At 47.3% G+C, this 22,190-nt stretch overlaps 8 protein-coding genes, 2 non-coding genes and 1 pseudogene across 11 annotated transcripts; 8 read left to right on the top strand and 3 right to left on the bottom strand.

Annotated features, from left to right (window-relative positions):
* The first annotated feature begins 44 nt into the window (after positions 1-44).
* On the top strand, positions 45-176 carry BDQ94DRAFT_t217. The gene has a single exon. It is a non-coding gene; the product is annotated as a tRNA-Ala (tRNA).
* Positions 142-533, top strand: BDQ94DRAFT_149838 (uncharacterized protein). The gene has a single exon (XM_026767466.1). The coding sequence runs from the start codon at positions 247-249 to the stop codon at positions 460-462; it is 216 nt and encodes a 71-aa protein (XP_026622802.1). The 5' UTR covers positions 142-246; the 3' UTR covers positions 463-533.
* A 511-nt stretch (positions 534-1,044) lies between these two features.
* On the top strand, positions 1,045-1,175 carry BDQ94DRAFT_t218. Its single transcript has one exon. It is a non-coding gene; the product is annotated as a tRNA-Glu (tRNA).
* A 462-nt stretch (positions 1,176-1,637) lies between these two features.
* BDQ94DRAFT_t219 lies at positions 1,638-1,766 on the top strand (annotated as a pseudogene). The gene has a single exon. The product of its transcript is annotated as a tRNA-OTHER (tRNA).
* A 699-nt stretch (positions 1,767-2,465) lies between these two features.
* BDQ94DRAFT_173538 (major facilitator superfamily domain-containing protein) lies at positions 2,466-4,056 on the top strand (the record flags this gene model as incomplete). Its single annotated transcript, XM_026772184.1, has 2 exons — positions 2,466-2,600; positions 2,656-4,056. 2 exons carry the CDS (start codon positions 2,466-2,468, stop codon positions 4,054-4,056), a joined length of 1,536 nt encoding a protein of 511 aa, XP_026622801.1.
* Positions 4,057-4,259: 203 nt separating this feature from the next.
* On the top strand, positions 4,260-6,910 carry BDQ94DRAFT_161793 (uncharacterized protein; the record flags this gene model as incomplete). Its single annotated transcript, XM_026769440.1, has 2 exons — positions 4,260-4,524; positions 4,587-6,910. 2 exons carry the CDS (start codon positions 4,260-4,262, stop codon positions 6,908-6,910), a joined length of 2,589 nt encoding a protein of 862 aa, XP_026622800.1.
* A 214-nt stretch (positions 6,911-7,124) lies between these two features.
* On the top strand, positions 7,125-8,947 carry BDQ94DRAFT_161792 (cytochrome P450; the record flags this gene model as incomplete). The annotated part of the gene is made up of 3 exons (XM_026769439.1): positions 7,125-7,193; positions 7,549-8,290; positions 8,355-8,947. 3 exons carry the CDS (start codon positions 7,125-7,127, stop codon positions 8,945-8,947), a joined length of 1,404 nt encoding a protein of 467 aa, XP_026622799.1.
* Positions 8,948-9,032: 85 nt separating this feature from the next.
* BDQ94DRAFT_182064 (Zn(II)2Cys6 transcription factor) lies at positions 9,033-11,141 on the bottom strand (the record flags this gene model as incomplete). Its single annotated transcript, XM_026774053.1, has 8 exons — positions 9,033-9,160; positions 9,212-9,308; positions 9,360-9,418; positions 9,548-9,673; positions 9,715-9,841; positions 9,890-10,528; positions 10,715-10,937; positions 11,056-11,141. 8 exons carry the CDS (start codon positions 11,139-11,141, stop codon positions 9,033-9,035), a joined length of 1,485 nt encoding a protein of 494 aa, XP_026622798.1.
* A 2,722-nt stretch (positions 11,142-13,863) lies between these two features.
* BDQ94DRAFT_161790 (uncharacterized protein) lies at positions 13,864-15,516 on the bottom strand (the record flags this gene model as incomplete). The annotated part of the gene is made up of 6 exons (XM_026769438.1): positions 13,864-14,103; positions 14,204-14,363; positions 14,421-14,797; positions 14,863-15,134; positions 15,277-15,382; positions 15,472-15,516. The coding sequence occupies 6 exons, from the start codon at positions 15,514-15,516 to the stop codon at positions 13,864-13,866; spliced, it is 1,200 nt and encodes a 399-aa protein (XP_026622797.1).
* A 2,665-nt stretch (positions 15,517-18,181) lies between these two features.
* Positions 18,182-19,285, top strand: BDQ94DRAFT_173535 (4-hydroxybenzoate octaprenyltransferase; the record flags this gene model as incomplete). The annotated part of the gene is made up of 1 exon (XM_026772183.1): positions 18,182-19,285. One exon carries the CDS (start codon positions 18,182-18,184, stop codon positions 19,283-19,285), a length of 1,104 nt encoding a protein of 367 aa, XP_026622796.1.
* A 1,643-nt stretch (positions 19,286-20,928) lies between these two features.
* On the bottom strand, positions 20,929-21,817 carry BDQ94DRAFT_173534 (uncharacterized protein; the record flags this gene model as incomplete). The annotated part of the gene is made up of 3 exons (XM_026772182.1): positions 20,929-21,159; positions 21,244-21,712; positions 21,774-21,817. 3 exons carry the CDS (start codon positions 21,815-21,817, stop codon positions 20,929-20,931), a joined length of 744 nt encoding a protein of 247 aa, XP_026622795.1.
* Between the last annotated feature and the right edge of the window lie 373 nt (positions 21,818-22,190).

The following is a 22,190-nucleotide window of genomic DNA, read 5'->3' as shown; positions in this document are numbered from 1 at the left end:
CCCCACTCATTTAACAAATTGAGAAAAAGCAAAGCACCAACAATGGGCCTATGGCGCAATTGGTAGCGCGTAGTAAGTTCCACTTGCATTCCAACAGATTGCAAAAACATCCTTCTAACAGATTGAAATAGCGACTCCAGATCGTAAGGTTGTCCGATCGAGCCGGGCTGGGCTCATTATCTTTTTTGCTTTTTTTAACCCTCATTGCCCCACATACTCAGCTGAGTCGGTGGTGGTGGGGTTGAGATGGATATGTTTGTATGCATAAAGGTATATAAAGGTATTAATAATTTTTGGAGGTCACTTGGGATTTGTTATACCGTGGTTAGTATCCAGGGTGAATGTTGGTTGGATGTATCAAGTTTTATTGGGATTGAATGGGTTGTGGTGTCGTGTGCGGGGTATACTGCATGTACTTACTACATGTTATGGATCAGTGTGGGATGGGATGGATATTACTAATTCTGGGAATGTTGATCGGTTTCATCTTGTATTTTGCCATGAGGTCTTTCATACGTGGTAATGAATGCGATTATACTATTAGAGTAGGAGGTCTATAGATTTTGAATGCATGTCGGCACTGGATGGAGTTCTCCGTTGGGGCTGGGATAGTACACATCTCATACCACATGACAGGTGAAGTAGATATATTTAAATTAATCTATTTGCAGTACAGACCATTCATACTGATATGAGTAATATTAGACTAAGCTAAGTCTCTAGCACGCTTTACACTGTCTACTCCACTATCTTACAATCGATGGAATGTATAGATCGGATCAAACGGACCCTCCCATAGTACCTATAACTGAGACCGCATACACAGAGTATATCCACCATTAACATTCAATAGCTTAGTCCTCCATATCATTATTCATATCTAGTAAATCATTGCTCTCAGACCTTCTAGTGCGTGCATACATATCGCTCCATGAAGATCAAATACAGACACATACTAATATGCAAAGTAACAATTACAATACATTACCTATATACTGTCAGCAGCCGTCATAAGCCCAAAATCAAGAAAAGTTCTTCACCTATGGGCCTATGGCGCAATTGGTAGCGCGTAGTAAGTTCACCTTGAAAATCCAATTCTGGATTACATCAGCATCTAACAGTTTCATCAGCGACTCCAGATCGTAAGGTTGTCCGATCGAGCCGGGCTGGGCTCATACCATCTTTTTTTGCTTTTTCTCATTTTGAGTATTTCGGGGGTAGGAATGGATTTATTTTTACTGAATGGTTCCATTGATTCATTGATATCTAGAATGTAGGTATACTCTACGGCTTATATATATCATTCTTCTTTTGCATTATCCGATGGTGGAGTTGCGAATCCATACTGCCCTTTTGTTTCAGATCCAGGTCTTAGCTGTGAACGTCGGTCAGGTACAATACCTTACCCTGTGTAGGCTTCCAGAGTATACAAGAGTGACATAACAGTGCATGCAGATTTGTAATCGGTTGCACGACCAACACAGACAGGATCTTAGGTATATTTTCTCCCACGTGGTAATCTAGTCATACTTAGATCAGGTGCTGCCATTAAAATTACATATGCATCAACGAGATTTTCGTGTGGTAGTACAGCCCCGGAACATGTAGCATAAAAGGTACCTGTTTGTCACCTGAATGGGCCTATGGCGCAATTGGTAGCGCGTAGTAAGTTATCCTGATCCAATATTTGGATTCCCAACATCTTCTAACATCTTCTGCAGCGACTCCAGATCGTAAGGTTGTCCGATCGAGCCGGGCTGGGCTCATCCATTCTCTTTTTTTTCTTTTCGCTTTTTGTATTTATGATTAGAGAGCTTCTGTTGTCTATACTCTTTTCCTCCTTTGTTGTCATTTGTAGGTGAGTAATCCGGTGAAAGATCGGAGTACGGAAGTGTCTGTAAAAAATGACATGTCTTGCAGCTCATTATTGGTATGATGCTGCCATGGTCGTCATCTTGATGATCACAGTTATTGTCTAATTTCAGCTCTCTAGATATCCTCTCGTAGGTGCCTGATCTAGAAATTCTGCAGCAAAGTGACAAACTCCATGACGACCTAAAAGTAGATGCCGGTTAGGGCTGCTATCCGAAATAGGAAGTTGTCTGGAGGACTTGCAACTAGCGTGGTGGCCAAGAACTTTGATAGACCCGATTCGTCGAATATCAGAATATAGTGGATAATCCAGACGGCAACTAATACATTATTGGCTGAGTGGATTTGATACTCGACCGACTCCCCAGGAACTTCCATGTCGCCTTTTTCATTTATAAGATGGGTTCCATTTGGATTGGTGCTTAATTTTCCAGCTGGAGACAAAATGTAACTGCTTATGAATCAACCTATTAACTCAATTTAGTGCCTTGTTTGGGAAGTCTGCTTTTTGCGATGCGCATATTTATACCCATGTCTCGAGCTCGTTCAGAGCAGAGCTAGCATGGCTGCTGAGTGTGAATCAACAACGGATCATGAAAGAACAGTGTCCTGAGGACCAGCGACCTCAAGATGTCGATCGTCAGGGTCGACAGCGCCCACGCATCTTCCCTAACCTGGTCATTGAGATCGGATTCTGCGTGGCCCTTTTGTTGTCCCAGATCATGTCGGTAAGTCCGTATCAACTATCCCGCCCAGTCTTCAGCTCATCTCACATTATGGTAGGAATTCTTCATCTCCGGCTTCAACGTCCTCATCCCATCTGTCTCTCAAAGCCTCAATATCCCAGCCGCATCCACCGGCTGGCCCTCCAGCGCCTTCGCTCTGACAGCTGGCAGCTCCCTTCTCCTCTTCGGGCAGCTGGCCGACAAATACGGCGGCTTCGTGGTCTTCATCTCTGGCCTAACATGGCACCTCGTCTGGACGCTCATAGCAGGGTTCTCCCAAAACGAAATCATGCTCAACTTCTGCCGTGCCCTGCAAGGCTTCGGCCCCGCCGCCATCCTCTCCGCAGGCATCATGCTGCTGGGTTCGATCTACCCTCCGGGTCCCCGCAAGAACATCGTCTTTAGTATCTACGGCGGCTGCGCCCCCATAGGTTTCTCCGCAGGCATCCTCGTCTCCGGAATCGCCGACCAACTCCTCACCTGGCGCTGGTACTTCTGGATCGGCGCCATCCTGATCCTCATCACCCTCGTAGCCGCCCTAATTTTCATCCCCACTCCGATCCGCACACAACGACCCAACCCAACCCTCAAGATCGACTACCTCGGCGCCACCCTCTTCATCTCCAGCCTCATCCTGATCTTCTTCGCCGTCAACGACTGCGGCCACGCCCCTAACGGCTGGCGCACACCTTACATCCCTGTGACCTTGGTGATCGGCTGCATCCTCCTCGCAGGGGCAATCTACACAGAATACCGCCTCACCTCAGCCTCCTCCGACACAGACGACAACCAAAACGCAACCCCAACCCCAATCCTCCCGCTGACCCTCTTCCGCGTCCCTCACCTCCCCGCTCTCCTCATCGCCCTCTTCCTCTTCTACGGCACCTTCGGCATCTGGCTCCTCTACACAGTAACCTACATGCAAAACATCCTGCACATCTCCCCCCTAATGGTGGTAGTATGGTACCTTCCCTTCGCGCTGGGAGGCATTGTCCTCAGCTTCGTCGGCGGTACAATCCTCCACATCGTCCCGGGGACTCTCCTCCTCATACTCTCGGGCATAGGATGGGTCATGGCGCCGCTCCTCTTCGCTATTCTTCCCAAGGAAGGGGTAAGTTACTGGGCGTATATTTTCCCTGCAATGATTTGTGGTACCGTGGGCGTGGATATCACGTATAATATCACCAATGTGTTCCTTACCACCACGTTGCCTGAGAAGCAGCAGGGTTTGGCGGCCGCGGTGGCGAATAGTGTGTTGTTCTTGGGCGTGAGTTTCTTTGTTGGGTGGGGGGATTTTGTTGCTGAGATGGTGGAGGGCCAGAGGGAGGGGTATAAGGCTGCTTTTTGGTTGGGAGTTGCGTGTGCTGGCATTGCGTTGACGATTTTGTTCGGGTGGGTGAAGATTGAGGCTGCCAAGGGGGAGGAGGGGAAGGATGAGACTGAGGAAGGGGGTGGGTGAGGATGTTAGAGGTATTGATAGGGTCATTTGTCTGATATAGAAGAATTGAAAACCCATTTACGGAACCTACCGTGAAATCCCGAGGCCTGTGAAAACATTAAGATGTGAATGAGCTACATAAAGGCACTAGACCCGAAAATACCTTCTCCTGCGTAAATGCTTTCGCTTGTCACCACCATAAACCACTCATCTAGTCCTACTATATGCTCAAGAGACTGACCTTTAACGACCATTCTGATTTGGTTACTGTTACGACGTTGGGTTATTTCATGGATCAGATAAAAAGTTTTACTGAAGAAAGGCCACCAGAAGACGCATTCGGGACCTCTCAGTCCAAAAGGGCTCTCGCAGGACCATACCGACTTTTTGGGAACTTATTTCTCCCCGAGCCCCCTTTGAAGTTGCGTGACAAACTGGATGAGCTTCGGCCTTATTTGCTCGAGCTTGAAAATAGGGAGAAAAGTACTGGTATGTAGTGGGAAGCGGCTAGAGTCTAATCAAAATTTCAACTAATCAGATCATGGGCTTAGAGATCGATCATGAAGCGATATCTGAGAAATTATGTACCTTCCAGCTCGCAGAAACACAGCTCTGGAAGGACCCACTTCCCAATCGTTGTGCGGAGCATATTGTTCGCCCGTCAGGCTCATGGCATGCGCGTATCGCTCATCACCTACACAATCCTTCTTATACCACCCTTCACGCCAAGAACGGGGAGGTTGCTGATGCTACAAATGGGTGCACAGCACTCATCATGAACCATCACTACGACCCTGAGCTTCACTTTATGTTTGACCACTTCCACCGACGAGAGGACTTCTGCCCGTTTGCCAAGTATCCAAATCATATCCGGGCTTTCCATGAGAAGCACACGAATTGGATTCGAAGCACACTGCAGGCGAAGATTGAGATAATATACGGTGCTGCAGTAAGAAAGTGGGCGATGAAGCAGTTGATTTTAACATCGCTTAGTCTATGGGGCGAATACGAAGGTGTATGGCTCCATTTCGAGTGGGAGCCAGTTATGGCAGGGAAGAAAATCGCAAGACTCATCATATTCGCGCTACACCCACAGAAATTTCTCTCTTATCAGTTGAGATCCCAAAGGGAAGCAAAAGAGCAAGATTTACGGATTAGTGTTGCCCATCAGTTGGCATGCTTGCCTTTTACTGCTGATTATCATGCTACGAGGCTTTGGGCGAGCAAGGCTGGATTTATTCAGAACGCGTATTTCAATGAGTGGTGCTTAGCCGAGAAACAAAACTCTCGGCTTGGCATTATTGACCTGCCAAGGCAAAAGAATGTATCGACACCAGGTGCTGCATGCCCTCTAGTCACAGATACAAGCGGGGTCATGAGCTTGAAAAGATTGGATGAGGTGCTCTTAGAAGTTCTGGACAGTAGGAAACGTTTGGGCACGCGAGAGCTCAGGCAGGAATATAAGCTTCCGAATATGGCGAGCAACATGCTGGAGCCTTTCCCCTGTGCGGTTATGAGAGAATGGTTTCAGGCTCAACAACATTCATTTTTTAGTGGATTATGCATCAGAACTCGCGATGACCTGGTCTTTGCGTACAATAAGCATTGCGTTGGAGGTGATGAACGACAACCATCCAATCTAAATACCATGGAATTAATTCAAGCTTTGATGAATATGCAACAAGCTAGGATTCGGAACAGGGTCTATCGTGTCTACCGACCAACAGCCAGATCCTCCCGTTACTATTCCACATTCGAAAGCATGCCTTGTGTATGCGACAACTGTCGCTCCCCGCAGCCCCCCGATCTCCTTCCCCGGTTTTCTATTCAACACTCTGGGATATATATTTGTAGGGAATGCAAATGTGACTCAGAGGCTTGTTATGAAACAACAAGATATGCCGTACCGGCTGATAAGACGCCATATATGGTATTCGATTTTCTGACCAATACCACCGTTGCAGCTAGCAAGCTGATCCGCAACGGTGAGGAGTGCGAAGGGTATTTCAATACCATTGAACTCTGGTGCTTATACTGTAGGGAGAGGACTATGATAGGGAATACTTCCATTCGAAATCAAGCGCTGGATAGAAGTCCCCAATGGACGAAAGGAACACGTCCTAAATACATTCCCAGATCGTTCACATGCCACAATTGCTCTCGTAACGACCAGCATTTTGTTCCTATCAATGAAGATATTTCTTTCATCTCCCTACGTGACCTCGCCGTTTTTGCAATCAATTTCTCATATATGGACGATCAAACCTTGATCGCGCATCTTGATGCCCGCCCCTCAAGCACGTTCACAGCTCGGAGCTATTCCAGGCGTTCACATGAGAACTTAGGTCATTCTAACACGCCCAGAAATCTTGATAACGGTCCTCCCTCCAAGAGGCGCAGGAACATGAAGGGTATTGACGCATCACAAGCACAGTTGCAGAATATAACTCCCGGTGAGCCTTCCGAAAATAATGACAACGACCTGACGAACCAGAATGGATGTAAGCCTACGATTGAAGATCACACTAAGCCAGCTGTTATCGAGTTAAAATGCAGCAAATGTGGTCAGCGCTGTGGTAGCAACTATCGACCTAGATGGCATCGAGACACGGGAGAATATATTGCGCTTTCAAGGCCCCAGTGTCCTCAAGGTTGCACAAACCAGAAAATTTGGCTAGTCCCAGCTTCCGGTCTCGAATATATGACGGCCAATATGCTAGAAGCTCGGGAGAGAAGTGATGAGCGTCATCGACAGCGATACGGTCTTACCCTTCATCTCGGTAATCCGCTGTCGGAAATAGCTCTAGAGACGACTAGTTGGAGGGTCAAAAGGCTTGGGCAACAAAAGCTACAGAACGAGCTATCGTTATCTTGAAACTAGCGAACCTACCTTTTCCTGACTTTAGATTGCTCAGAGGGCAACGAAACTTTAACGAAAATAGGCTTACAGCATAGATGAAGTTATGGTCCTTCGAGTCAAAAGAGAAAATCGCGCAAGTCGTGTGTGCATCGCTTTGTCAAACTCGCCATTGGCGGTAGTACGCAAAATAAAAGGGAAATACACGCGCTCTTATACTTCCCGAAAAGGAATGTCTTCCGCTCAATCTGCACAACATCCGCTGCAGACCTGCTTCTCCGCTCTTAACATACCCTTTTGGGTAATATGATTCTAGCTGCGCAGTCTCGCAGTATTCATTGATAGATAAATATGTAGCTAATACTCAGAAAAGAGACTAATCCAGGAGACACCAATACAACAGAAATACTCCAGATACACTCATTGATTACTCTCTTCAAGAAATTAAAACTAAACCATCCCCACCAACAATGGGCCTCCTCCTCACCCTCACCCTCATTATCCTCGCCCTCCTCACATACCTCCTCAACACCAAAACTATTACCCTAACCAAATAACCCCCTCTCAACCCCCTCTCCAACCTTACCACCCTCTCCTACACCTACGAACACCGCCACTCCTTCCGCACCCAACGCCTCTATAACCTCCACCACCAGCACAACCACCCCATCATCCGCCTCTCACCCACCGCCCTCTCCATCGCAGACCCCAAAGCCATCCCAGCCATCTACGGCCACGGCACACCATGCCTGAAAGACGACGTCTACGCACTTACAAAAGGAACCCACACTCACTCCAACATGCTGAACACCATCTCCCGCGACGACCACTCCCGAAAGCGGCGAATGCTCGCGAATGCCTTCTCCACGAAGAATCTCGAAAATTGGGAGTTTAAGATTGTTGATAAGGTGGAGAGGTTATTGCGGCAGTTGGATGGGCGGTGTTCATCATCTTCGAATGGGGAGATGGATGGGAATGAAGTTGATTTGAGATCCTGGTTGAACTTGTTCACTATTGATGCGATTGCTGATATAGGGTTGAGTGTAAAGCTGGGACTACTGGATAGGGGGTCGGATGAGGTGGATGTGGATGGGGAGGTTGTTAGGTATATTGAGTGCTTGCATCGGGGGAATCGGGTCTCTTCGTGGGTTATTGGGGCGAGTGGGTGGATTGGGTTCTTGAGGGTGGTTTCTAGGGTGGTTTCACCATATTTGAGGGAGCAGTGGGAGTGTGGACGGAGGTTTGGGAGGGTTGTGAGGAGTTTGGTGGAGCAGAGGGTGAGTGCTCAGGAGGGTAGGGAGACGTTGAGTGATTTTCTGGGGTGTTTGATTGAGGATAAGAGGGGGTTTGGGAGGGGGTTGGAGAGGGGAGAGATTGAGGCCGAGGCGGGGCTTTTGTGTGAGTATTGCTTTCGAGTCATGATGTCTGGGTTATATAAATATGATATGCTGACAATGTGCAGTGGATGCAGGATCCGATACAACGGCCATCGCGTTGACGAACGTCATGTACTATCTTATCAAGAACCCGCAATCACTGATAAAGCTCAGAGAGGAAGTATCCGGCGCTGTTGTTGAGAATGGAGTGGCGTCATATGCCAAAGTCAAGAACCTGCCATACCTGAAAGCATGTCTGCAAGAGTCGCTGCGCCTATCACCTCCCGTCCCGAGGGGACTGGAAAGAAAGACACCCCCGGAAGGCATGTATATTCTGGGAGAAAGAATCCCGGGTAACTTTACAGTTAGTGTTCCCACATACGCTGTTCATCGAGATTCAGAGATCTTTCCAGACCCTGAAGCCTTCCGGCCTGAAAGGTGGTTAGAAGGTGATGAAAAGATTAAGCAGATGCGGGCTGTTTTCATTCCCTTTAGTAGTGATGCGCGGGCGTGTATTGGACGGAATATCACGTTCATTGAACAGCAGATCCTGGTTGCTACGTTGGTTCATCGCTATGAGTTTGCGTTGCCGTCTAAGGATTGGGTGCTGGAGTGGGAGGAGGCGTTTAATTTGTGGCCGGGGCGGATGCCGGTGAGGATTTGGAGGAGGGTTGAATGATTGTTTGATGTGATATCTTATATATGCGCTTATAACAGAGATCGCACTGGTTTTAGGGAACAAGTTTATTTGGTGGAGGATTAGCTCAAATTAGTTTAAATTGTTGTTGCAGCTGCTTGATGCGATGACCGGTATGGAATCCGAGCCGGTTCTCAATGCCGTCTAACAGTGTCCACATTCTAAACTTCTCAGCAATAGTGGATATGTGTTTTGCTGCTATCGTAACTATTAGTCTCCATCTATGGGTGATAAGTTCTGACTCACAGTAATACAATGGCTGCCCTGCTTGCACAAGTGAAGCATCCGATATAGGTGATGAGGCTATGCTTGCCACAGATCGTGCATGTTTATCCACTTCATCCTATTCTGTCTCAGTATTCACCAGAGATTTATGCACAAGGTATTTTGTTACCGGTGAAATCTCACCCGCAAGGGATGGATTGCGTCCTTCGGTGAGCAATAGCAGATGTGCTAAGTGATACATGCACATCGTGGCCGCTAGACAATCACTTAACTGAACCGGTAATACCATGAATATAAACTCACCTGTTGACGGAATTGCAAATAACCGCTTAATAAATCCTTCTTCAGAAGGAGCACCAAAAGGTATACCAGCAAACGATGGGGGCAACGACCCCCTCCAGGTCTCCAACTCTTCAACCAACCGCAGCCTATCACGACGCAGCGAGTGCTCAGCGACACCACCAACCTCCCCAAACGTATGCGCTATAACCTTAGCCACAATCAAATAATCTTATTTCCCAGACAATCCTCATCCATCTCCTCATCAGTCCACTCCACCCCCCACTCATCCGGCAAAAGCATAGTAGGACACTCATGTACCAAGGCCATGGCAACATCCTGCCGCGCATACACCCAGAAAGCTGCAGCCTTCTAGCCTCCAGAGCTAGCATTATGTGAATTAGTCCTGATCAGAGTCACAGCACCCGATACATGGCGACGATGATCTAGACCTGGAGATGTAAACAGCTCGTAGCTACTCAGTAGAACTGTTGCAGCGAGGGTATCATCAGAGCCATATGATGGGCCATTCAACATATGAATCAAATGATGGAGGCTCTCTCCATAGTAATGAACGGCGGTGGTTTTCCACATGTCGCCTCTACCCGCCATGCTCATTTGTCTGGCGGTGAGGGCGCAGATCGCGTTTAGAAGTAGTGGGGATCCAAGGGCACGTTTGACAATGGTGTGCGTGAGATAGCGAGGGCTGTCGAATAGACTTACCCATGTTCCTACTCCGTTTTGGTATTCTTGGAGTAGTGTTACCTTTTCTGCATCGAGAGTTGGAGGTGATGGTGATTTAGTAGAGGGGATGGATTGAATGGGTGGGAGTGCATTGCCCAATGGGGTAGAAGTATTATTGAATATGTCCCAGGTGGAGACTGGAAAACGAGCTCCTAGGTCTATAGTTTGTGCCTGAGAGGATGAGGAATTCCAGTTCGAGGGGATAATGAAGTCGGATAGCTGGCATTCAAGCTCAAGTCTTTGACAGCGCCCGCAGCGAGGACGTTTTTCATCACATTTTGTATGGCTGGATCTGCAACGAGTGCTGTGACACGTCTATTCAGTCTATATTTTACAATATAATTGAGGATCAATGGTTTATTACCATCCTGCTAACTGATTAGAGTTGTTCGTTCAGATAAACCCAGCAGCCTGGAACATACCTGTTCTGCGCCGCTTTCCTTTTCTTGATCCAGTCATCTCTTGCGATCAGCGATAACGACCTCTCCTGAAGAAGTATACTGTATGCTCCAGTTGGCTTATATATTGTAGCTTGTACAAGTAGTAGCTTTGTGGAGATGGACGTAAGAAGACACGCAAGATGGAGAGAAGAGGAATGAATGAACCTTGCCGATCCCTGGCTTTCCCATTCCCCGCCCCAAGCTCTCCCCGCAGTCCGCCTTTTGCAGCTAGAGCAGGAGCACCTTCATTTAGGATATAGCCACCACTTGGATTACCAGAAGTTCTTCATGTCGTGTAAGTGTGTCAAAGTCAACCTTGAGCACATTGGAAACTTCGTCGCCTGTGTAAGCTACGATTGACCGGGATATGAAGCAGATCAAGTTTGCTAACATCCGACTTACACAAATGTTAAGCTTGTAACTTGTGCGAAATATTCTTCTAAACGTCGTTGGGGTACATTATAGAAGTAGAATATCTCAATTCCCATCCTGAGTGTTTGTTCGAGACCACTATAATGACCTTTGACTTATGCAGTGGAATCTATCCGTTATGCCCCGACAACAATCTACGTGCTCTATGTCATTCATATGGACAACCTTGTACCAATCTTACGTCCATCAATCCTGAATATGAGTAGCCCATACATATCTTAGCCTCGACCAAATTAGAATTTAAAGGAATGAATGATTTCTTGATCGTGGAAAAACGGTCATCTGTTCAATCTTCACCAATGTCCCTTGGTTTAGCAGAATGGTCACGTCATTGAGATGGTCATTTACATATCAACGGTTATTTTTTAAATAAACTTCTGCATGGATCAAATCGGAAGGGACGCATGGACGAAACAGGCAGATTTCTCAGGGTGATTCAGCTTCCAAACATTTGCTTTGGACCTGGGAGCTCCCGCATTCTGTTGTACACATGTTGGAAACGGTGACTTATATATAGAGACAGAAAGGCTAGTATATACCTTGTTAATTCCTGACAAAAATATTTGACTGTATCACTACCTGACAAAGGGATCGAAAGGATCCCAGTCATGGCAAGGATAGTTCCTGTAGACCAAATGATATAAGAACCAGAATAGACAGCGGTGCAAGTATGCCTCTGGGATATTGTACAAATTCCTGAGAGCAAACCAGCCGGGGCTGAGATATTTATTCCGTAACGTAAATATTGTATAGCTTCAACCAAGTATGAATAAGTACTTCTTTAATAATCTTGGTCTCGTTTGGCTAACTCAGGCGCATCACATCCGTGAAAAAAAAGAAGATATTTGTTTCACGTTTAGTTTCTTCATTTCTGCACAAATCACGAAGGTAGATGTAATGTTGCAACGGCTTCTTCCACCTGCTTTTGGGTATATCTATGTATAGTCCCTGTTAATCTTAGGCTGAGTCCGGAAAACCCACCGAGGTTGGAGTTTGCATATATATAGTTGCTTCTAGAAGGGGGGGAAATGGAATATAAATACGCAGTTGAAGGAAGGGACCTGCGAAGCTACGCATATGTCTTTTTAAACTGTCCGATAAACCAGACTTGAGCTGCTCTGTCTTATAGTCAATCGTGCTTTCGACCAGACCGGCAAATCCCTCAGAATGCCCTTTCCCACCATTTCCAACGCATCCCTCTTCGAGGATGCATTGCAATCCAACGAGGCAATTGATGTGCCCGTTGGCGCAGTCGATTTTGTCTCGTTCACGAGTGGACAACCAATAAGAACAATTGGTACAAGAGGCTTGAATGGCGGTTCTGCTGTTGTGCTCGTTTCCACCAAAGGTGCCATTTTAGCTAACGTTCCTCTGTTCACCTATAGCATGGACGAACCTAATGCTGGCATAGCACATGTCTGGAGGAGAATGATCGACTTCTTGAACCTTTATAACAAAAAGAAAGGGTCCTTTCTGGAACCAGACGAGAAAAGGGCGGCGATAGTTTGCCGACTCTCTCCGAGCCATACACCCTTCTCGCAATACAACACGATCTTTGAGTCCGTCCTTTCGAGTACGTTGGGAGTTATCGCGAAGCCTAAGGTTATCTCATATGTGTTTGAAGAGGGCGGCCACAATCAGACTGATAGGGGTTCTGTCTTTATTGATGGAAGAAATGAACCTCCAAAGGTGTATGTGGAAGACACAGATCAACATTGGTTTGAGTAGGTCAATATATACTTGGCCATTGGCGTAGTTGCGCAGAACCCTAAAATGGTTCTGATGAAGTAGGCTGCTAGTCATTTGTCTGCATGTGTTCAGGCCTGCCATTCGTTGTGCTCTGGTACGTGAGAATAGCGTTCATAAGATATTATACATTAGCAGGCTTGCGGGTTTTCATCCACATTTAATGTAAATGGGTAATTGAGTCCAACCTTATACATCCACAGCCACATACCTTGATAACCGAAGCAAAAAAGGCCTCGTCTTGTGTCGATCGCTAGTACCAGCTGACTGAGGGTCTGCACGACCGGCTTGGTCAAAGGAAACTTGCTGTGCGAATTGCTCAAAGTTATTGGACTTCAACATTAAAGAGCGAACTCCAGTTTTTCGGGTGTGTGCAGGCTGTTGGGTTCAATGGCCTGATAGCTAGACTATGGGCTGCTGGGGCAGAGTGAGGGGCAGCGGGTTGCATCTAGGATCCAGAAAAATGCTGCGAAAAGGCACATTAGGTACTAGTCTTCATGGCATTGAGCTCAAGAACCATACAAATTCACGACTGTGTTAGCATAGTTCGTACATCATGATATTAAATAATACACAAAGTACTAAGTGTGGGATGGCAGAGCGTATGGGGGCCGCGGGAAGATTCGGCAGGAGCCGGAGCCGTAGCGCGGCCCAATTGGAGTGATAGCAGTGATGTGAACTTGTGACATGATAAGATGTGATTCAGCTTGCATTTGCGGTTGATTTCATTTCATATATAGTAATTTGCTGGCTAGGAAAATTCCATGGTCAAACAGGCATCCTTAACTGAATTAACCTGTACCGTGTACGGTGTAGATGAATGTCATACAAGAATGCTCCTTGCTGACCTGAAAGGGCTAGTGAGATTATGGAGTAATCTAACGTACGCGAAAGCAATAGGCTGGCCATACGGCATTTGAAAAGTTGGACATTTCTTTGTCCTCTTCGCCACCTTTCAAACGTTTCAGCATAGTTCCTTCCCCAACTGGCTGCTATCTGTCTTCTCAAGCATATGCCGTACATCCGTGGGCATCATGAATCCAATAATGGGAAAAAGTTGGTTTGCGGGACCCTAACTCCCCCGCAATTTTGTGTAGGCATGAACTTGGGCCACATCACCCCAATAATTGCTAGCCCTCTTGGGGCTTGCCGCTTCGACGTCATTGTAGAGCTCCTGTCTTGAACCGACTGCGTGGTATCGAACTGAGCCAAGAATACCAAAGCCGGACTTCCAACTGTGAAAGAGGCGGAGGCGTGTAATGCCACTCCAGCCTGTGCTCGCTCCCTTAGTCGATCGAGATTCACGGATGTGCTTAAACAAGCTTGGAATCATCGGGAGACAGGCACAAATAATGCTCATGTTTGTTTCGACCGTGGTCCAAATGCCGGGGACGGTGAAGGTGTCTTTACGGAAAGGAGGTGTGGTTAGTGTGAATGGTCTTCCAAAGAACGAGGGGGAGCACGTACATGTTAGATCGGTTACATCAATCGTGGCCATATACACCAGCCGTACAATACTGGTCACGCAGACGCTGAGGGAGGAGCTATTATTAGTCTTGTGGAATAGGTGAATTGATCGACCAACTCACAAGCCACCCAAACTGAAGACCAGCGAAAGCATAATGCGACACCGGCGTGTCTGCTTCAACCGCCAGACCACCGGTTGTGGCAGTATCAGAATAGTTACATCAAGAAGGATGTTGACTGCACCCATAGCAATCCAGAAGCTCTTGTTATGGATTGTCGTGCTGGGCTCCCAGAATTTCCACTGTGCATCCACAGGGTCGGAGGAGAAGATGAGCCCAGAGACTGCAGCTATACAGGCCCCTGCGGAGAGGCCGGTGGCCACCCAGTTGCAAAATAGGAAAGTCTTGTTGATGGAGAAAATTCGTCGATAGAACAGCAAAATCGAGATTTTGGTTAACCCAACACTGACGTTGTAGATTACCATATCGGCTAATGTGATCTGGACCAAAGAATTACCGGATGTTAGCTGATGGTACATTCCTCTACCATGCGTTACGTGCGTACCTGGAAGTATCTTTCTAGCACAAGGGGGTCCTTGTACTGTGTGATGTGGATGCCCGCATGCCCCACCGTTGTGACGAGAGCGGTGGTGCATAGGAGCCCATAGGAAAAGATTAGAGCAAGAAAGCAGAACCAGTCATCCAACTTAATGGAGAGCGTAAGAGAGCGTGAGATGAAACGCAGAGCCACCAAGCATGTCGATAGTAAGGTCATAAACCCGGTCACCGAGACGAAGGTAACATTGAGATGAAAAGAATGCTCAGAAAGACCGTTTACTGCTTGAGATGCCATTGTGCGATAAACAATTGCAGACTAGGAGTATTCAATCAGGATGAAAGTGAAAGTCAAGGGTGAGGAATATTCCTCAATGCTGGGCTGGGTCGTCATGCATCTTTCGTCTTAAATCTTTTCCAAGACAACTGCAGGCAGACACCGGCTCGGGAGATTGGATAGAGAAAAGCCAGCTAAAATTGCGACGTAGTTTAGCTATGCAGCTAGACAGTGATCTGCCCGAGACATGGTGCTAGGATCAATTAAGGCGAGAGGTGCCGTTTGCTGTTTATGGAACGAGCTGATTGACCTCCACCCAGACACACACCCCGCATCTTGCACCAACTCCACCCGAGGAGTCCACATGAAAATGTTCGTGATCCTCATCGCTCCAGAAACGCGCGATAGGGACATCCGACATGGGAAGTGATAAGAAGCTCGCTGTGTGTTGCTTCAGCGCGATCGTCGCAAAGGAGAATGGCACAGCTCAAGGAAATCTTTTTGTCGACCGGCTAATTCGTCCGTAGTCTTGGAGAGTGCATCGTAGCAAGCGCTGCGCCTAGCGAGGACTTTATCACACTTGAACCACTGCGATAATCCTTGAGGGCCTGCAGCATTCCCTGCCGGGTGTCTTCACAAAAGGAGTAGCACGGCTGGTTGTGACAAGTCTTTTTGCGAATTCGGAATATGTGGGCCAGGAGTAGGCACCGTTGATACGCTGAACTCGTCTCGGTATAACAAATGGACTGCTGTGTTTAAATTGAGCGGGGTTGAGTACTGCGCATGGTAGCATGGCCGCGACATCTTCTTAGGGCTTCGGAAATCCTGGAGGTTGGAACAATAATAGTTTGGCGGTTAGTTCAGGAGGGGAGAACGTTGGTCTTCTACTGGTGGAACGAAGCAAAGTCGCAAAGAATTAGTGTAACTACCATGGAAAGTGGTGTGAAATAATTCGCGTAAGTCACCTTGTTGGGTAGTAGGATCCCTTAACGGTCTGTAAGCTAATGCGAAGCTGGGTTGCTGCATTGTTGTGGGCAAGCAGAATAAAATATGGAGGCTGGGAAGCTGTATTGTGATGTTGATATTGTTACAGTATCTTAAGCCGTGGATGTCGTCACTCTTCTGGACAGGCTCTGTCTCTGATGTGAAAGAACTCCATAACTGGTAACTATTTTTGAATCGTTCACGAAGTGGCGATTTCCTTCTCATATCATCTATAATTTTTGGACAAGCCTTTTCAGGATGTGTCTTCAGTTGTCCATCGACCCCACCTTTCTCTTTCCTCAAAAGCCAATCGTAGATGATCTTCCCCACACTTTCGAACAATAAAAACCGCGAGAATTGGTAGTCAACCTCTAACTTATAGCCTTCCAACTTGCCTGTATTAGTCACTTATCTTCAGAAGAAAGAATCTGAAATGAGATTTTACCACCGCCTCCATTCGTACGGTTGGCAAGCCGGAGGAGATTTGCTAATCCCTCCCAAGAGCCTGACCCTGCAGCACTTCCAATGGAATTTTGGGTATGGTATAATGAGAAAGAAAGGCCCAGCTCTCCGTAGGGTCATCTGGATGAGGAATTGGCGGACAAGGGTTTACAGATTCTGGTTTGCCCGATGGCGTGTACTCGTTGCAGTATCGTGGCATCATGAGGATTTGATTTTTGAACAATTCTACAGTACCTCCTTGATTATCAAATGAAATGAACATCGAACCAGCCTCAGTCTTACCTTTTCCTGTTTAGGAGTGATGGGCTTTGCGCCTGTATGGGGGCTTGTTCCATCATCTAGAAGCACTGCTAGGAGTCCTATTCGTACTAAGCCCCCAATAAAGCCTAAGTCAAGCATGGGTAGGAATACATACAGCAGAATTCAGCGAATTTCTCAAGACACCAAGCTCCTTCCATACAAACACAAAGGCGATCTTCCTCCGCACTCGGACTTGACGAGAGCAACGGTTATCTATAAAGATGAAGCCTGACGCTCAACGTCCCATCTTCAGCCCGTTGATATATAGAAGCCAGAGAAAATCTCATTTCAGCCGTGGGGAAAAAGGGCACTTCATTAGGCAGGTCTTTCCAACACTTTGTAGACAAGAATGAGTTCACACTAACTTTGCTACTTGCTTATTCACACACGCCGCCTTCCCCTGTCATTCCACACAATGCGACCAGATACTACTGGAAATACATATAGTAGCAGGTTTCGTGATATAACTGCATAAATAGGCAAGACAAAGACGAGTCTCTTGACAGGCTACCGGTGATGAAAATCAAACATTCAAGAGATGACCATATAATATTAATTTCACGCATTATAACCTGCGAATCCAAGCTAGCCCAAGAACGAAAATATGCGAAATATCAAAGCAGGTAAGAATTAGCAAAAGTACCAAACAAACACAGGGTCAATGCGATTCACACTCAACGATTAGGCCCCCAGCTTCAACGTCTTTAACGCAACCCGCTATCCCCGTCAATGCAGTAAGATCCAAGGACAGAGACATGCCACCTAAATGCATACACGGGTTCACACTGTGGGCTAATATTTCTTGGCTGAGTACAATTTCATTTGGAACAGAAGTGCAGGAATACGGTGGAACTGGGATGGGGCTGAGTACAATGTAAGGTGCGAGAAAGTGTCAGCTTCACAGTAAAGGCTCTGTCGATTCATAGTAGACCCACACAGTATCTACTTCGGTTGGACGACAACAGAGCGGAAATTGATACTTCACATGCTTTTTGAGTATTACGCGAGGAAAGGCCACCGGTAGTGTAGGACTACATGAGCCAGCGCAGGTAAGGCGAGTCTTTACTTCAGCATAAGCGTCTATTGAGAGAGCACTACAGCTATATAAGCTGGCATGCGGCGCCTGCCTGTTGGACTCTCCGAACTGGAATACAACCAGTCACGATATCTCCACTATATCAGGTGTATATCGTTTGCCTCTCGCTCGATACCGGAAGCCTATTCATTTCGGTTATTACTACACGACAGACGAACATCACTTCGAAGGACTCTCGCACACTTCAAGTTCTCTAAGGTTCTACCAATCATGTCGGAATCTTCTACACCTTTACGACAGTCAAGTCCGCTAGGGATGCATCGAAAGACCCAAGGCAAAAAGCAAACAGCTAAGGACCAGTCAAAGTCTATGTCACCGATGACACCACCTACGGTGGAGGCTCAGTATGGAGGCAATGACAAGTCTGGCGTCCTACAAGTATTCCCGTCCGCTTGGTTGCCCTATCTACAGCTGGTTCGTCTTTGGCCTCCAGCCGCTCTTCTGCTCATTTTCTTTCCGCACGCGTTTGGCATTTTGCTTGCGGCAATAAAATCCCAGGCACCAGCGGAGTACGTCCTGCGAACCAGCATTACAGTTTTTGGGGGCTGCTTCTTCTTCTCCAATGCAGCTCACACATGGAATGATTTGATCGATGCACCCTTGGACGCCCAAGTGGAACGGACCCGCAAAAGACCCATTCCTCGTGGTTCCATCACACCTAAAGCAGCCATTCTCTTCGGCGCCACACAGGTGCTAGGTGCTGTCATCTTTCTCGCATGCATGCCGTTAGGACTATGGACTTCCGGTTTATACGCCTTACCTAACATCATCAGTACGACCTACTACCCGTTCGCTAAGCGGCATACTCGGTTTCCACAGCTCGTACTCGGGTTTTGCCTCGCATGGGGTGTGGTCATGGGGGAGCTGGCTATGGGAGTGCAGCCCTTGGCTTACTCCCCGGACGCAGCCGGTGTCACCGTTGACACTTCGGTCATCTTCCTCGTAATGGGAACTGCTTTGTGGGTCCTCATCTATGACACCATCTACGCACATCAGGATCTTCAAGCCGATCTGAAAGTTGGTATCAAGAGTTTAGCAGTGCTGTTGCAAGATCGTACCAAAGCGGTGCTGTGGCCCGTCCTGCTGCTTATGACCGGCCTTCTGGTGGAAGCTGGCCGAGCGAGTGGGCTGGGGACATCGTATCACCTGTTTGCCGTTGGCGGGGCCAGTTTGTCTCTCGGTCTTATGGTGTGGTGTGTAGATCTGCAGGATAGTCGGAGCTGTTGGTGGTGGTTTAGCAACGGCTTCTGGTGGACTGGAGGGACTATCATGATCGGGCTGCTGGTGGAATATTCCATACAGGTAAGATTTTAGCTTCCTGTGGCGTTGAAGTAAATCCCGCTCAGGGTCCGATGCATGTTCGGTGCGGGCCGCCAAGAGCAGGCATCATTTCGTCTGTACACTCGAATGACTCTAGTACAGTCAGATAGTGGGTACAATGGTATAAGTTGTGGGTGGTCTTGGTTCCTGTTTTGTAACGTTCAACAGTAAAACATAGGAATTGGCAGAGATGGCATCTGAAGATCAGGCTTCCTTTGTAATACTATGTCGAGCTTTGAAGCCCCAGTCTTTCCATGTATCTTACCATAATCGTTCGTAATGAGGCAACGCTATTACGGTTCATGTGTCGTCTGACGGCTTCTGCCACCAGCTTGGCTGCAGCGGCCATCGTTTCTCTGTTTTAGCCAGCCACTGAGATAGAAAAGACCCACAGATCATACTCCCTCACTTCCTGGTGCATTATGATGAGGGGTCTTTGCGCCGTTAGCTGTTCTGGGACGTCCATCCGAACGCTAGCGAAAGGATGCACGGGGATCTTGTGAGTGTTGCGTTATGTGCTGCTTATTCGGAGCCCTCAGACTAGACTTGACCCCAATCATATACATGTGCCTCGGCATGCCATGGACAAGTTCCAGATTCGCTCAGCCTTGCGGCACCTCTATCTTGGCTTGACAGCAATAGATGCCTGGATCATCCTCCACGCCAAGATGGCAAACCCACTTTGTAATATTGGTGAAATGCTCAAGATGTACGTATCTCTTGAATTAGTCGCACTTTCTTTTCCCCCTTTGTCTGGTACCAGTAATCCCTGGAGCGCCAATTTACCTTTGCGCTTGTTTTATTAGCTATCTAGATTCTATCTCGTGGCTCATCATCCGTAGCCGTAGATCCAACATCGTAATAATTAACTGGAAGTTCACGTGGCACCATTAAGTCACATGTCATCCTGTCCATTATGATTCCTACTTCCGGTATATCCGGTGTCTAAGCCGCAGATGCCAATGAAGAAAAGGGTTCGGGTGGGGGCCGTTTTGGGGTTGTGTGCTGTCGGAGGACCTTTTCCGACCTTTCTTAATTCAACTCCGTTGTTGAATATGCTCCCTAGCAGTGATGTCGCAAATCAGTGGGGAGGTCTAGTCGATCAGGCGAATGGGGTCAATGAGATTAACCCGTATCTTGCGGTTTCTCCACTCCCCCACTGGACCTTGTTCTAGTGAGGATAGGGTCTTGCTTTGGAGTGATTAGACATGTGGAGAGGGAGGATCGTGTGTAGGGTATTCTTCTGGGTTCTTATTCGTCAGGTCGAGTAGACTATAATACTTGGCACGATTGAAGAGTCTCGGAGCAGTTGAAGTATGTTGTAGCAAAGTAGGGGGGAAGGGGTTGGATGCCGGAAAGCCCTTGGGGCGATAGCCTCGGGCTCTCTTGGTTGAGTAGGAGAGTAGGATGTCTTTGCTGAGCCTAGTCACAACTAGTCCCATGTTACTTCCACAAGAATCGGTGTAGGTACATAATAACCATGAATTAGCTGACTTCTTGAACTGGCTAATTCAAAATGCAATGAAACAAAAAACACCTTTTTGAGGTACATCTATCACAAAAAAAGTATGATACCAAGTGATGAAGTTGCTCCTTGAAAAAGTGAAGTATATAGTATATATTGTCACACATCATATTCAATCCCTTTTCTTCTCATTCGTAGCAAACCGCCTTTGGAATAGAGATTTATTCATCCGATCGCACGCCAGATCCCAATCGCTGTTCCGGGTCCATTTGCGATGGTAAGGCTGATACCCAAGTAAACCTCCCAGCCAACGGCCGAGGGTAATCCCCATCCCCACGGCTATAACGGATCCGAAGGGCACCCACTCCGGTAGTGATAGATAGGAGCCCCCAGCATCGAACATCTGCCAGCATAGAAGGAATTGACACAGTCAGCCAAAGGATAGCACAACCTCAATAAAAGGGGACATTGGAGGGAACACACTCACCGACATAACCTGCAGAATATCGACACTCTTCCCCACAACTACAGTCTCCTCCTGATATCCGTACCAATTCATGAAAAAGAGCATATCAAGCTTGAATGTTTCGGGAGTATCTTGCCCAGATAACAGAAATCGTATTATCCCACGACCTCCGATCGTCTCATCGTCATGGCTACTCTCAAGGAGTGACTGTTGCTGTGGAGGAAACGGAGGCGGATACAACCGATGATTCACCCATGGACGAATGCAGAATCGCCCACTCTGGGAGGTCAGTGTGTACTGTTGATTCCCAACATCCACGCACAGCTCTCCTTCCAGGACTTCTATGTACTCTTCCTGATGTGGATGAAAATGTTTTGGGGGCTTGAGATTCTTGAGGAATGAAGGCCACTTGTCGAGATGGAAGGTGATTTCGAAGGCGAAGACGTAGGGTGGGATGTGCCGCTCCAGAGTTATGATTGCTCCATTGAAGCTGTGACGTCTTGATCAGAAATATTGCATGGGATGGAGCGAATGAAAAAGTGTGTACGTACCCTTTTTGGATGGAAGAATCGGAAGGGAGTCCAGTCGAGGTCATGGATGGTGAAGTGTCCTTGTGCTCGGCTTACTAGTTTTATAATAGAAAGGCGTGCGAAAGAGGTATCATGAGGACATGCTGGCATTTGGTCTGTTAGTTATATGTGGCATACTAATGAGGAGACAAGTATAATAGTAATCTGAATAGGGGCGGGAACCAAGGACGGAAGTAAACAGCCTGTAAGCAGCTAGTGTTGAAAACAGACTTGACTAGTGGTTTGACTAGTGGGTATGAAATCACAATGCTGGGTGATATTCACATGCAGCTGCTGACAGTCGTTAGAGACTGGTTAAAAGACAGAAGTAAGCACTAGGCGGATGGATAATAGTGTTCCAATTCAGCGTCTAATGTGTAAACCCCGCAGAGAAACGCA

The sequence above is a fragment of the Aspergillus welwitschiae genome, assembly GCF_003344945.1.
Source record: "Aspergillus welwitschiae strain CBS 139.54b unplaced genomic scaffold BDQ94scaffold_34, whole genome shotgun sequence".
NCBI lineage: Eukaryota > Fungi > Ascomycota > Eurotiomycetes > Eurotiales > Aspergillaceae > Aspergillus > Aspergillus welwitschiae.
The sequence above is the reverse complement of the archived record's forward strand: the minus strand, read 5'-3'. Positions and strand labels throughout refer to the sequence as shown.